The following is a 15,796-nucleotide window of genomic DNA, read 5'->3' as shown; positions in this document are numbered from 1 at the left end:
TGTATACTTATGTATGCCTGTATATATAAATAAAATATATTTACGTACAAATGTAGTACGTTTATATATAGGTAAACGGTGTTGTTCAAATGAGGGAGGGGGGAGTTTGAGATAAATCCCCCCCTCGAGGACAAAAAAAAATCCCGTTTTGAAATGGTTAGAATGAAGAATATACGCGTCATGAAAAATTGTAACCTGCGCATAAATAGTATTAGGGAATAGTATTTGGGAAATATAATAAAATCACAAGAACATTGATTTTTCGCCTGAGGAGGTATAAAAATAGACATTTATTATTGACATAAAAAACTGTTTCAGTGTAGGTATAAATATTGTTCATCAATATTAGTAAATTGTCTTTGTGTTGTGACCTGTGGCCCGCGGATGTGTTTGTGTGTGTGTGTGTGTGTGTTATTGTACCAGCATATCGGAGTAATCGAAATATTATTTTAATTTATAATTTGATTCCTTCTCTCTTGTTCATTATATATATTAATATTATTTTCTAAAATCAAAATACTTATGAGTAAAACTGTAAAACTGTAAAAATGTTTCAGTATTTGAATATTGATATTGCTATTCAAATACATATTTTTCCTAATTTAAATAGTATTTCATGACTCATAACATATAAGTATATGACTAAATGAGTAAGTTTCGTGGTTATTAGCTACTTAGGTATTACACTTAAACAGATTGTACTTCAAATATTTTAGAATCTATGCATAGTTTATGAAATGCTGATGTACATTTAATTTAAAAATTCATTTTGTCTTTTGTTAATACGTACATAATTATTGCAGTATTCATTAAAAATATATATTTTTTTTTTATTTAAATAGAAAAATTTACAATCTGTAACATACTCGTAGGAACAATAAGCAAATTGGATAATGGAATAATATTAACATCACATGAATAGTATGAGGGATTCGATTAAAATGTTTATTAATGACACTTAAGTAAAAGCAATAATTTTTTTAATACTTACCCCTACTTTTATTAAAATATTTATTAAATCATTGTGATTATTAAAATCATTTAAAACGAACTGGTACCAATTATAATTATTATATAACTTAGGTATAAGTTTTAGCATAATATGTTTCCTTTCTAATTTTATAATTCCAATATAATTATAGTTTCAAATTTCGATTGAAAAATTTCGATTTTATTTTTTTATTTAAAAATCCATTTACATATCCAAAATGTAATATTTTTCAGTATTAAGATAACTTTTTATTAAAAGCAATAAAAACTAATAAACTAATTACTATTAAATAGTTATAAAAAGTATTATATTTTGTTCTTGCATAAATTATCGTTAAATACTAACACTATGATTTGTTAAAATTATTATTTTTAATACTTCGAGTTAGTATATAGTGATCATGACCGAAAAAAAGAAAATTCATTCTTTTTCAAAAGCTCTTTCGGATACATCATACTTCATTACCATATGTCCATATCTAATATCTAAATACTCCGATAAACATATATATATATTAAACTGAATCCCTCAACCCCCCCCCCCCATAATAAAATTGAATGTAGCCACTAGGTAAAGTAGGTATGTGCCAAAAATATTTTAATATGTATACATTATACCTACAACGGACGATAACTCGTATATTATGGCTTCTTATTTACAGACTATTACAATCGTCTCTCCTCCGTCTTTTCGTTCGAAATTGATAGCCGAAACGTTATGTTTTAGATATATTACGTGTTCCTATTTAAAATATCGGAAAATATACAACACCACGAAGCTGCCGCTACCACAGTTCGAAGTTCTAATAATACCGTCATTTATCGCCATGAATATTCAGACCCCGCAATCGGCCGGCTTCCAGTGAACATTAACGCCCGTGTATTATAGCCAAACGTTTGAAATTTGAATACAATATTATAATACTATTCACTATAATTGTATATTTGTATTTATTTATTTATTTATTTATTTATAGATCAACTGAGCTAGCTCTTACATATTATAGAATGTGGTATGCATGACAGTTAAATATAAAGTAACACTAGGTATAGTAGAAACATAGTACCTAGGTATACACAACACTAAATATTATTGATATTTCAGATTAAGTTATGATTAATATTCATAAATTATTCGAAAAATATCGTTATTTCGAGAATTATAAATTATAATACATTAGTACATTACAATATGTGACCCAAAAATATGTTTGTCCTATTTTTCTTGTGACCTTTCCAATATACAAAGTGATTTACCAAGCATGGTCCTCTCATTTTTTCCTTTAATAATGCATTTTTAAATATAAACTCAGACAATTTTTTTTGTACTCCAGAATTTTTTTTTTGTAATACTTAAGAAGTGTTCTGTGACTATACAGCCTTTTTTTCAAATGAGAACCTTCTTTTTTACTGTAAATTATTAAATGGATACTATTTTGAACATTTTAATTAACCTAATTTAAAATTCGAATTAGACCTTTCTCAGTTATTACTTATTAAAGTGTTAGTATTAAGGATAATAGTACTTAAAAATGGTTTTACAAAATATGAAATAATCAAATAAAGGTAATATTGGAATTAGTATTTATAATCCTTGTGTCATTTTTACAAATTATTAATGAATGAAGAAATTGAATTAGAAGACTATTCAAGAATTTGAAAATATGGTGTTTAAGTATATTTAAAAATTCTAAAAATCGGGTTTTAAACAACTGCTTTATTGAAGAAAAAGGGGATGAGTAATTAGTATGCTTGGTGAATCATTCAATCACCCTGTATCATGTTAAGCTTCCACGTTTTACTAGGACAACTTGCCCCTAAAAGGGGGCAAACACCCCCTTCTTCTACTATTAAATTTCTAAATACGTAAATTTATTAAAATATATTTATTGATCTATAAACTCCAAGTAATGAATTTTGTTAACATTAATTTGTATTTCATTAAACATTTCTAGAAGAAAAACTAATTGCTCAATTAACTGACTCTATTTTACAATTATTTTCCCAGCTTGATGACAACAATAATAATTATATTGACGAATACGTATTATTTTCCCGTTTCGTCACTACGATTTTTACATCACATATAGTTCATTTAGTTAACCTTAGTTGATTGGTAATTTTGTCGGCTACTCATTCTGATTGTCGATTTGTAACATCGAGTTAGTTGTTATACCTTTAAGCTAACCTATGTTGTAGAGTATTTACAGCTGACCTATAATCGAGTACCTATACTGATGTTTGGTACTCCAGTTACGATAAACTAGGATGTTAAAACCATGGTAGTTGGTCATCCAGAAGTCGTAAGAATTTTTGTATTATTAAAAAATATGAAACAATCTGAACATTTATTATTATTTAGTGCATTATGTAATTTGTCTATAATAGGTATATATGAATATACATACCAATAAAGTATATTTTAGAGAATACAAATTATATGAGAAATATTTGCCATAGGTACTCGCATTGTTCCACATCATAATTATTTTTTCGATTAAAAAAATAAACACTGATGGAAACTCATAAGACTAAACGAGCATGGGCACACATTCAGTCTTAAACTTGGGAGTGCTAACATGTCTTACCCTAAAGTGACCCGTTGGGAGGCTTCGTCCCCTCTCCCCCTTACGCCTATACAGTTATACACACCAGGCATAAATTATTTTCATTTCAAATAAAATTATTAATTACTACCTTAAAAAAAACGAAGTATTGAACCTGATTTTCAATATAGAATCTTTTTTTTACCGATATATTATAACCAATTAATACAACAACTATTATATTCTTCTATGAACAAGGGATACAATCAGCGTCATCCAGATTTTCATTACTTTCATCATTTTTTTTTTAAAAAATTTTTTATTCAGTTTAAATGTATTAAGCATATTTAAACAGGAAATATATATCGTTGGCATTAGTGCCTTATAAATACAAACTGGACTGCACTCATTCTTACAAACTCAAAATTGCACTTAAAACAATATTTTTAATTTAAAAAAAATGTAATTAAGGACTTGGGGGAACTAAGCATCCACTGGCGCCTCCGTATGTGCGGCAATGTAAACGAGTGCTTCAAAAATACTTTTTTAGACAACAGTTAATATAGCAACATATTTGTCTCATAACAAACTAAATTATTTTTATGTAATGAAATATTATGAATACCTACACTAGGTACAGTAGGTACACGTATTATAATAAAGTTTCGTTCTTATTATAGGTACTATTATTCATTAAATCTGTGCTGTTACTTTCTATATAACAACGTATCATTATTAGATTAAGGTAGCCGGTGGGTATACATATTATTATGTTCTCTATATAAATAATATTATCGTGCACGTCATTATTATAACCTAAGGTAATGTATTTTGTAAATCAAACTGCAATTTGTATATCTGTGTGGGTCATATACGAGTTGGTATACTATTCTCAAATAAATAATAATAAACGACCAGAAGCAATGGCACATCCCAGACCGCAGTACCAATATAGTATAATACCTATCCACCTATATTATCCATTGACGGGTGGCTGGACTGTAGTGTTATTTTGTATTCTGTTTTTTGTCGGCATCTCGTGTGCATCGTACCTATATAAGCCATGACACAACACGCACGCAATGCAAATATTCATGAACAAAGTACTAAGTAGGCCAGTTTATAAGGTATATATTATATACTTATTGTACATCTACCCAAAAGTTGAAGAGTGTTTGATACTAATGGAAAAATAATATAGGACAAACTAGTTATATAAGAATAAAGAACGAAAAAATGATTTATCACTAAGATAAATATAGAAAAATAAAGATATAATAAATGAGTCATTAGCCAACCTTTAAAAATATTGTTATCATAAAAAATCAATAATATAATTATATAATTATTTATTAATGCGTGTCTTACTTATAGTATAGTCAAGTAGATATAATATAATTAATTTATAATTACAAAATTTCATTTTTTTGTATTCAAAGCAATATTATATAAATGCATTATAAAGAGTTCGCTATACTTTTCATTATAGATTTATGATTTTGTTTCTGAAGAACGATAATTATGAAATCTTTACCTGAAAAAAAAGGATTTTAACACATCATTTAATTTATCTAATTCGCAATAAATTTATTTTATTTTATTATAGGTACCTACCTACCTACTATAGGTATATGACATCTTAAATATTAATTAATGATCAAAATATCCAAATTGGTATTATAATTATTAAGGTTAGGTTAGTAATGGACAATAGTTAGTAATTATAGTTATAACTATAGGTATTTTTTCGGTTATCCATATTCCATATGAACTTGTAGAAATGCAGAAGACAGTATTGACGTATTGTATAATATATTTATAGATGCATTACAATGTAGGAATATTATGTAGATAATGTGGTCACATTATACGTTTACGTACACAGTCGGTATTAAAATATTATTTCACTTAAAAAAAAGCAACAATACGAGTTATGATCAAATAACATATGTTACCTATTTAAAAAATATAAATAATGCTATAAAGTGATAATTTGTGATATAGATAATACTAAAATAATCTGCAGGTACCCATCTACAATAATATGTTAAATATAGTTTGTTACTTTGGGGAGGGCTTTCGAATAATGCTCTACAACTATAACTGCTCCATAAAACTTCAACTAGTACCTATATATGTATAGTATATGTCTTCAATTAACAGATTACGAATGATTCAAGAGTTATACTTTTGAATACTTGATGTATTACCAGTGAATCATGTTTAAAAAAGAATTTTGATGTTGTGTGTGATACGAAATTTAAATCAATGGATCGATAAAAACAAAATAAATAGTAAAAGTCCCTAAAGCATTTGATGCCAAAACTCTATTCTTTCAAAAATTTTTTAGATAAAAGTTTGTAAATTGCTTTGGACCTAATCTCTATATTTCGATGAATATTTCTATAGAAAAGTTTTTTTTGCAAAATTATAATGCTAAAAAAACACTTGTTAACTGGCTAATACAATTAATCTGATTTTTAGTTTTAAGTACATTTTATGTAATGTAATGTATTTGATGTAAAATGGCACTAATTTTTGTTTTAGTTTTCATATCCTTATAATTCTGTTTCTGTAACTCTACATCTTCGTCACAAGCTTGTGCTTTAAGAATATAGATATTTTAAATGTATAATGTAATGTAAGTACCTATTTTTATTGAAAGGTTAAAATGTTTTATGAGAAAAATAAATATAATAATATAATATTATAACGGATAGAAACAATAGCGGTTTAGTTTAAATATGATATAAGTAGGTAAGTAGGTACGCATATACGAGTACATACTTTTAAAATATACTCAAAATATTATTTGGCCAGAAAAATATTTCAAAATTAAATTTACCAGGTGCCACTAGTACCTCTCGTCTTTTAGAGCCCATTCGTAAAACCATTAACTCGTTAGACGGATCCAAATTTCTAACAAAACCTTTTGCGTTGTCGGCCAACTTCATTATCATTTCAGCGTGGCTAACAGATGATCTGTTGTCTAATGTTGATGTTATGAGATCACCTATAAAAATGATTATCCGTATCAAAATATATATGATAAATGATAATAAATACAGAGTACGAGTTAAGAACGAATGATTTAGTGTCACGAGCACTACCTAACTCGCTAACTAGTCCTAAGACATGAGTTAGTACTGTACTACTGTTAGTAGTTATAAGTCCGTGATCACAACGATTTGGTTCTACTTGTCTACCTACCTATAACAACTATAATAAGACACAGTTCAAATACACACCATTATTGTTTACCACAATAACACCAACAACGCCATTTTGAGATTGGATGCGTTTCAATGTTTCTTCAAATTCATTTTGAACATTATTCATTTTGTATCTAAAATTCTATAATTATTATTGTAACTTTAAAAAGAGTTGATAAGCAATTTAATAAATATTTATGACATACAAAAATTACTAATTGAATTGAATGGTAGAAAATTAAACTAGTCGTTTCTATGATTATTGAATATTATATTGTACCAACAATAAGCAACATATTATGCATTATTATTTTTAGTGGAATTTTTAAGGAGTTATGTATAGGCAATTATTTTGATACTGGACTTGACACTTGTGCTTGTATAGTTGTATAAGAAGTGAAATATCATTAGAATTTATTAGTATTATATCAAATTAAAATACATACCACATAAATACAATACATATTTAGCACTAGGATTTGAAGTCTGAAATAATTCACAAGAAACAAAAACGAGAAACATTGCATTTTTTTACTACAATACTTTTTTTCAATTTAATTTAAAGTAGCCTAAATTCATTTTTTATCGAAAAATTGCATATGAAAATATCATAATGTGTATAAAATATAATAATGTAACTCTAAAGTCTTCAAGTACCCACAAATAATAATTTTAAATTACAACAAAATAACTAAAATCGATATTCTTGGTTTAAATAATGAATTCTAATTTAGAACTTGAAACAACTATAAAAAAAAATGTTGTTTATGTATATTTTTAGATTTTTTGGTTACAAAATAAGCTACTTACGTGGAATATTGTCTTAAATTTTCAATCCTAAGTTTAAATAATTGAACATTTTATTAATTTTTAACTAAAAAATAATTTGTACATTTTCAATTTGATAAATTTTTGTCAAAATTGAAACTTACAATGATTATAAACAAAAATCTTATACATATATTTTTAATATTTTTAAACTGATATTGTAACAATGTGTGGGAGCCTTGTATTACATTTTCAAGCTTTTTGACTCATAGAGTACAATTTAACTGACATTTATTGAATACAAAAATTTAAAAAAGCGGGTAAGGTGATAATGCTCTGCTGTCTATTAGGAGTCTAGAGACTAAAAAGTCACTTAAATGGATGTGTTAAATTTTAATTCAATAATCATTGTATACGACAAACAATTCTGAGCAAAGACTATCTGTCACCCTATAATATTACTAAGTAATTTATTTATATATTTGTATGATATCAATGTGTGTACTATTTACAATATAATAAGGTGCTCATGTACCCACAAATATTATTTTTAAATCCCAACAAATTAACTAAATTCGTTATTCTTGGTTTTTTATGTAATTTCGTCCAAATTTGAACTTAAAATGTCTATAAATAGTAGTTGTGTTGGTAAATATTTTTGATTTTTTGGTTACAGTATAAACTATGTTCGAGAATGGGAATCTTTGTTTTAAATTTGAAATTCTTAGCTATAAAAATTGAATATTATGTAATAAATGAATAAAATATAAAATAAAAAAATATATGATGATAATAATCATAAATAATGACAAACATTTTTTTTTTACTCGAATGACATGATAAAAATTATTTTGCTAAATGTATTCTATTGAAATTATAATAATAAAATTATGGTGGATTAGTGTATTGTGTGAGTGTATTAAATGTATGTAAGAATTTTTGTATAAACTAAAATGTTCAAAATTTAATGATGTACTCATAGAAAATGCTAAAATAAGCATTCAGTAAAAATTTTTTGTTTATTTTTTGTTCTATTGTAATAATTTTTTTTAGAGCGACACCAAAAACCAAAATTCATTTTAACGAAAGAAGATTTTGGGTAGAAAGTTGTAAATTACATTTACTTTCCCATCAGAAAAAATACTGAGGAGGAAAATCAAATCATTAATTCAACAACTTAGTAAACACACACACACAAAAATACAATATGTGAAATCAATACATTCATCGATCAGAATCTAAGAAATGCTATTGATACCGAAGCTGAAAAAATAGATATTCAAAAACGTCTCTATAACAATTCAAAACCTGGAAGACTTAAATAGTCAATCAAATTCCGTATACAAAGTGAAAATTCCTCAAACCAAAATCCTTGTTCATCAGACTAATTGGTAAATACCGGCAGTATTTTTCAATTAAGAACAATTGATCATAATTATTAATATTGACATGTTATATTGACCCGGAAGTTTTTTCACGGCAAGAGTTAATGTTAATGAATACATTTCACTTGAATATTTTAAAAACATTTATGTAGTTTAGATAGTTTTTTCAATAAAAATAAACAAAATATGATGTACCGTGTTTTTTTTTATTGTTAATTTACCTAATATTAAAAAGAAATAAATATCAAAAATAACACTAAAATATAAAAACTATTTTTGATCATTCTGTATTCATAAGCCATTTCTGTGAAATGTAAATAATTGGTGTAATAACTAATAAGTTGGTATGCCGTATTTTCATGATAAGTTATACCTACTTTATTTGCCAATTTGAACGGATTGAAGTTTCATTCATATTTTTCATGATAAGTGATGATTTTATTCATCAAAAGGATTAAAACCTTGTTTATATAGGAATATCGACAGTTAATAATTATGAGTTTTTGAAAAAAAAATGACAAAATTCATTAGTTTACAGGTAAAAATCCAATATTATATAATTTTTTATTTCAAACGCTCATAAAAAATTAATGATCCCAGATTTTTTTTTTGTCAAAGGTAGAAAATCTTGTATGGAATCTTCTATTAAAATTTTTAATGTAAGCTATGAAAGCTTAACAGCTAGGCTAAACTATGAATATAATATCTGCACTACCACTTCATAGAATATATTTTAAATACATAAAATAAAGGTATGAATAACATGATACGCAAAATACAAATATTCAAGAACATTTTTAATAATACAAAACATGAAAATAGAATCATCATCATATAGTGTTCTTGCGTCCAATTGTCATGTGTAAGAGCACGCAACAAACCAATGTTGTGCTGTCAGAGTGAGGCCTACTTACTATCAAACTTAAAAGCAAGAATATTATCTGTTATCTGTGTTTTATGTCGGTTGTTTAGGAAATTTAAATTTTTAAATAAGATTTTTAAATTGCAATACTTACTAAACTCATAACGCCATGCTTAAATATTGAAATATCGAAAAAAACCGACATGCTGACATATATAATGTTCAACCAAGAAGAAGAAAAATGAACATTAATATAAATAAATAAATAGTTGTAGAAGAAAAAAAAATTAAAAGCTTGTAAGCATTATATAAAATTATAAAAATCAATACTTAATATGTACAATATTATTTGTAATTAACTAATAATTATTTACAAATATCTTTTTTTTGGATGTTATTTAGAATTAAATTTAAGTGCATTTTATGATTTGCTATATTATTTAAAAATTGTTCTCTTATGACTGTGCTTCTGTTGGATTTTGAATAACAATCATTATAAAATCTTTATCTGAAAAAAAAACATATTAATATCAATTCCGCTTTTAATATAATTATAAATCTAAAACACTATTAAATTGTATTTAATGCTTTAAAATATGTTATTAGTTAACATCCATACTAAATTACTAATTGAATATGTATTATGCAATGTTAGATAAATACTTAATTTCTAATTTGAAACGATAGTGCGTCATAGCTCAATAAATACTTATCTAAGTACTATAAGTCTTGTCATATAACATTTTATAAATATTCAACAACAAAATAACTTTTCAACATTTGAACTTCAAATGATTATAAATAAATATGCTTAGTTATGTATTTTTAATAATTTTCAACTGATATTGTATCAGGGCCTCGTATTAAATTTTCAATCGGTTTGGCCCAAAAAATATAAAAATATAATTTAATTGAAATTTATAGAAAAAATTTAAAATTTAAAATGTCTGTAAACAGCTCAAAAAGAGTCAAAATATTTTGAAAATTGCAACAAGTTTACTAATTAATAAGATAAACATGTGGTGTAAATCTTAACAATCTACATTTTATCGTTTTTGAATTACAAGAAAATATGAAAATCGATATATGAGAAATCAAGCGAATATCCAATGTTGTACTAATTCCAATTTCAAATTCTCATCAAAATTTAATTTGACTTTACGGAAGAAGTTTTTTTTTTGATAAAGGTATACAAACTTATAAGCAATCTACATTAAATTTTTAAATTTTAGATATAAAAAGACATTTTTTATGAATTTCTAACACATAAACGTTTGTGATTTTGTAAAAATTCTAAATTCAAACACTCACAAAAAGATATAGTAAATTTAAGCTCAACTTTTTTTTTATTGATTTTCACTAACAACAAGTTACGATGAATATTGTATTACATTTTCAAGTTTTTTGACAAACAGAAAAATTTTTTTTCGACACTAGTATAAAAAAAACAATAATCGAACATTTTAAGTATGATTTGTTTAACACGAGGCAAAATATTTTCAAAATTTCATGGTGTACAGAAAATGGGTATACAAACATTCAGTGAAAATTTCATGTAACTCCGATAATTGTTTTTAGTTACATCATAAGCCAAAATCGATTCTGCGCAAATCAGTTTTCAGTAAAAATTCCTTCCTTCACTTAATTTTTTGGTTTTTTTCCTGCAGCTTTTGGAAAACTTGGACATTTTTTCTTTTTGCCCCCCCCTCCCAAATAGATTCACTTTCCTAACAGAAAAGATGCTGTTGAAGAAAATTAAAGCACTTTTACTGTCCCAGGAAAAAAAAATTTAAAAAAACAAACCATTGTAAAATCAATACACTCATTGCTATGCTCAGAATCTAAAATATTAAAGATACATAGGTAGTTACAGATTCTTTTTTTGAGTATTTAATGTTAAAATCTAAAGAATTTGCAAATTATTTTGTAGATATCTAGTTTAACACATATGAAATGTTAAATTTTAATAACTAAGAACTGTAAATTTAAAATGAGGTTCCTTATAAGTAGTTTATACTGAAACCAAGAAATTCATGAACCCGTTTTAATTTTAAATTTAAGTTCATAAGTTATGTATTATGAACGGCTTTTACATTTATTATACATTACTAAATGCCTAGTTAAATTATGTGTTTAAAATGTTCAATACTAATTAATTTACTGTGTATAGTGGATGTGATTAGATATAAAAAGAAATATAGTGCTTTTTGGTATTATGGAAGGGGGGGGGGGAGGGGCAAATTCTGACTTTTATTAAAAAATTGATCCATTCTCCTTTCTAGAACAAAATCATAACGACGACACAGAGTCCAACATGTCACAGTAAATAATCCACTAACAAATAAATGCATTTACACCAGTTCACGGTAAAATGGCATAATATATTAAACAATTATAACAATTTGCGATCACTAGAGTCCAAAAACCTACTTTTATCTTGATACCGTATGGTCGCATCGCAGTCAACATATTAAAAGTCATTTAAAATATACATTTTTACACCAAAATGAGTTGTTTTTTTTTTAAATAGAGTTGTGAAGCATTTCACAACTCTTATACTTATAACAGTTATAACATTATCATACCAATTATGAGATCAATAACTAAAGGAATATTCTACTGTACAGAATATAGAAGATAATTTATTGCATGACAAAATTCCATATCAAGAAAATCTATTCTACATAATGTCAATATTAAAGATAAATATATATTTACAAAGCCGTCGCAGTAAATTTCTGTTTCAATTTTTGATTACATCAAATATTAATATTATCAGATTATTCTCATGTTATTATATTTATACCTAACAATTGTTCTTCATTGATGATAGTTATACTATTAAAACATGATCAGGACATAAAAATACAATCTATAGTCTGTAATCGTTTATAATAAATAACTTAAAGCAATCAATTGTTTGATAACATAAGCAATTATAGATATATGAATTAAATATAAAATATATTTAATTATTGATTCAATAGAAGAAATATATTTTTATGAAATTTACCTGGTGCCACCATTATCTCATGTTTTTTAGTACGCATTCTCAAGAACATCAAATCGTTGGATGGATCCAAATCTCTCACGACACTCCTAGCCTTATCAGCTAACTGCTGTATCAATCCAGCATATTGAACCGAAGTTGAATTGTCTAAAGTCGATTTAATAGGAATGCCTAAAAAAATGATGTTACTTATTTAACGTTCAAAGAAATATATGTAATATATTACAAGTATTATACTAATACTAATGATAGGCGTAGAACCTGTTAAAGAATACTAACCTTCGTTATTTACTACAATTGTACCGATGACACCACGATGAGATTGAATGCGTTTCAAAGTATCTTCGACTTCGCTAGCCATTTTTATTTCTGAAAAAAACCCGTTCGTAATTGATTAAAATACGAAAACTCGCAAATAGTTAGCAGTTTAAACTTTAGACTAGAATAATATCAACAACTGCGAATTAATTATTTTTCTAAAGTAATAAATAAAAACGTAGTATTCGTCACGTACAGAATAGGTATTCCAATGTGTATACTATGATGTAATAGAATAACGGAACGCCAAAACGCCGAGTTAAAATGTATAGGTAATACTCTTGAAATATGTTTTATTTATAAAGGGAGTTTTTACTAAGTTTGTCGAAAATAATTAGTGATAAACAACAGAGGCTCGAAAACTGATAAGATTAATATTCTGTACAACACTATCGTAATCGTCACAGATGATTTGATAATATAGGCTACGGGCAATTTTAGTTACTTCAAATTTTAAGAAAAATGTCAAATTTCAAAAGAACAGCTGTAGTTGTACTTAAAGTCTATACAAGGCGTTTACAATGGATGCGTTCATGATTCATTCTTTACTTCTACTCCATACGCTGGCCTCGCTTTGGACAGTTCAAGCCGGTCTGTCTCTAGACGAACCTTAATATTGGTTGAGCTTAACGATAATGACTGTTATCACAAGCAGTTTTTATCGTTAATTTTTATCTTTTAAAATTTATTTTAAAATTGTAAAATGTACAAGACGCTTGTTATACTGGATTTGCCAATAATTGTAAATTCGATATATCATATGATCCTCCTCACCGGAGGAAAGTGCCGATGATAGCCATATTTTAGAGCTAGCTGTTCATATGCTATGATGAGTACGTATGCTATGTAATAGTTTTGGTGACTGACAGATAAGTACCTTGTATGAAAATTATATTGATGACAATATTATACCTTCAACAGTTATAGTTCGAAATTCAAATCACGCTTTAGGTAAAAATTGTATTCAACATGTCCTGTTTTTTCAATAATATTCAACATATATAAGGAAGTAAAATTGATTATCGGTAATTGTCGGTTTTTCAATGTTTGATTAAAGCTTAATGGATAAATAAACTTTTTAAATTGAACATTTTTTACAAATTTAATTTACAATAAACAGCTTTTTTTTCTTTAGTAAAATTTTAATAGGCAGTGATGATTTTTGGTTTTTATAAATACCGAGACTGCATAAGATTTTCTATAATTGAGTGTAAAGTTCAGTTGATGTTATCATTTTTCTAATAATGTTTTTGTTCTACCAATTCACATTGTTGAATAGGTCGTTTTAGACAGTTCACTGATAACTATACATGTAAGGCCAGTGCAGATAGATCTTACCTTTTAACTATTAGGTACAATAAATTTAGTGGAAAAATATAATTTAAATGGTTTATAAGCACATAATAAATTTAGTTATGATCCGTATACTGGACACTCATGCAATCATAAAAATCCTTCGTATACAAAACATTTCATTAAAGCATTTTGTTATTTCATGCGTAGACTACTAATTTGTTATTTTACCAAAAAATTATTATAGATAAATGATGAATTATATTTATCAAACATACTTTTTTTATTTTTATTTTTTAAACGTAATACACAATCTGTATCGATTGACACAATAAGCATATATGTTGAGAGTTACAAAGTTTGACATGGAAATTTGATGAAAGAAGCCACCCATCGATGGCACTTTCTATGGATTTTATTTTTTTTTTAGCTTATCTTAAGAGATCACGACACCACTTACGCTTCAGGCGTCTAGGGGGATTACCAGGTATGGAAGGAGTAGATAAGTTTTTTATGAGTTCGTTAGGGTGGTTAATTAGTTTGGAATAGAATCTTTTATAATACATTTTGACATCAAACATACTAGTTACAAATAATAGTAAAAGAGTCTAAGAGCTAATGAAAAGAACAAATCATAAGTATTAAATGATGTTGTTCTGTAGTACTGGAGTAATTTAAAGCCAATTCATTTTATTTTCAACAAATCACCGAATCTGGACTTTTTCCCTGGATGTCAAGAAAAAATTATTGGTCGCTCCCATTCATAGAGACAGGTAGAGACATTATGTTATCAATAAGAAGCCCATTTCTAAAATAATTATTATTCCTCAAATATCTGAAGCTATCTTAATTATAAAATTATTAAAACTATCTACAATAATTTCCCCTCTGATTTATAAAAACCCAACATGCGGTGGGACCAAAAATTCCAATTAATATTTTACTTCAAAGAATGGTCATTTATTATACATATATTCAATTTACAACATGAATCATATCCAGCATATTAATAAGTAACCAAAGAGAACACTCAAAATTAAATATGTTCCAATATATCGACAACTATTGATATTTCACTGTCCTAAAACTTTACTAACTTATTCACTATTCAGTATGTCATATTGTTTCTATACATTTGTATTAAAATATTACTTCAAACATATACTGTTTGCAACACACATAAAACAAAACAGATATTCACAGATTATTATTTAACCTTTTTATTATGTACAAAATATATAAGTTAATATTCTGTCATTCACTTATTAGATTTAATTTACTTACCTTCATAGTAATGTCCAAAACTCATTATAAACATTTTTAGAATATTTTGATTTCCATATTTTGTACGCAAATTAGACCATGAAAGTACTATTAATCTTAATTTAATTAAATATGAAATAGTATGTTTT

The 15,796-nt window shown here is 26.2% G+C and overlaps 2 protein-coding genes across 2 annotated transcripts; both read right to left on the bottom strand.

The window, feature by feature from the left end:
- Nucleotides 1-4,889: 4,889 nt before the first annotated feature.
- On the bottom strand, nt 4,890-7,334 carry LOC111040432 (dynein light chain roadblock-type 2-like). The gene is made up of 3 exons (XM_022324355.1): nt 6,785-7,334; nt 6,382-6,549; nt 4,890-5,070 (listed from the first exon to the last, which is right to left on the bottom strand). The coding sequence occupies exons 1-3, from the start codon at nt 6,873-6,875 to the stop codon at nt 4,994-4,996; spliced, it is 336 nt and encodes a 111-aa protein (XP_022180047.1). The 5' UTR covers nt 6,876-7,334; the 3' UTR covers nt 4,890-4,993.
- A 2,343-nt stretch (nt 7,335-9,677) lies between these two features.
- LOC111040435 (dynein light chain roadblock-type 2-like) lies at nt 9,678-13,448 on the bottom strand. Its single transcript, XM_022324358.1, has 4 exons — nt 13,288-13,448; nt 13,053-13,142; nt 12,777-12,944; nt 9,678-10,271 (listed from the first exon to the last, which is right to left on the bottom strand). Exons 2-4 carry the CDS (start codon nt 13,132-13,134, stop codon nt 10,219-10,221), a joined length of 303 nt encoding a protein of 100 aa, XP_022180050.1. The 5' UTR covers nt 13,135-13,142; nt 13,288-13,448; the 3' UTR covers nt 9,678-10,218.
- Nucleotides 13,449-15,796: the final 2,348 nt, after the last annotated feature.

The sequence above is a fragment of the Myzus persicae genome, unplaced genomic scaffold, assembly GCF_001856785.1.
Source record: "Myzus persicae strain clone G006 unplaced genomic scaffold, MPER_G0061.0, whole genome shotgun sequence".
Taxonomy (NCBI): Eukaryota; Metazoa; Arthropoda; class Insecta; order Hemiptera; family Aphididae; genus Myzus; species Myzus persicae.
This window is presented reverse-complemented; position numbering and strand designations above follow the sequence as displayed.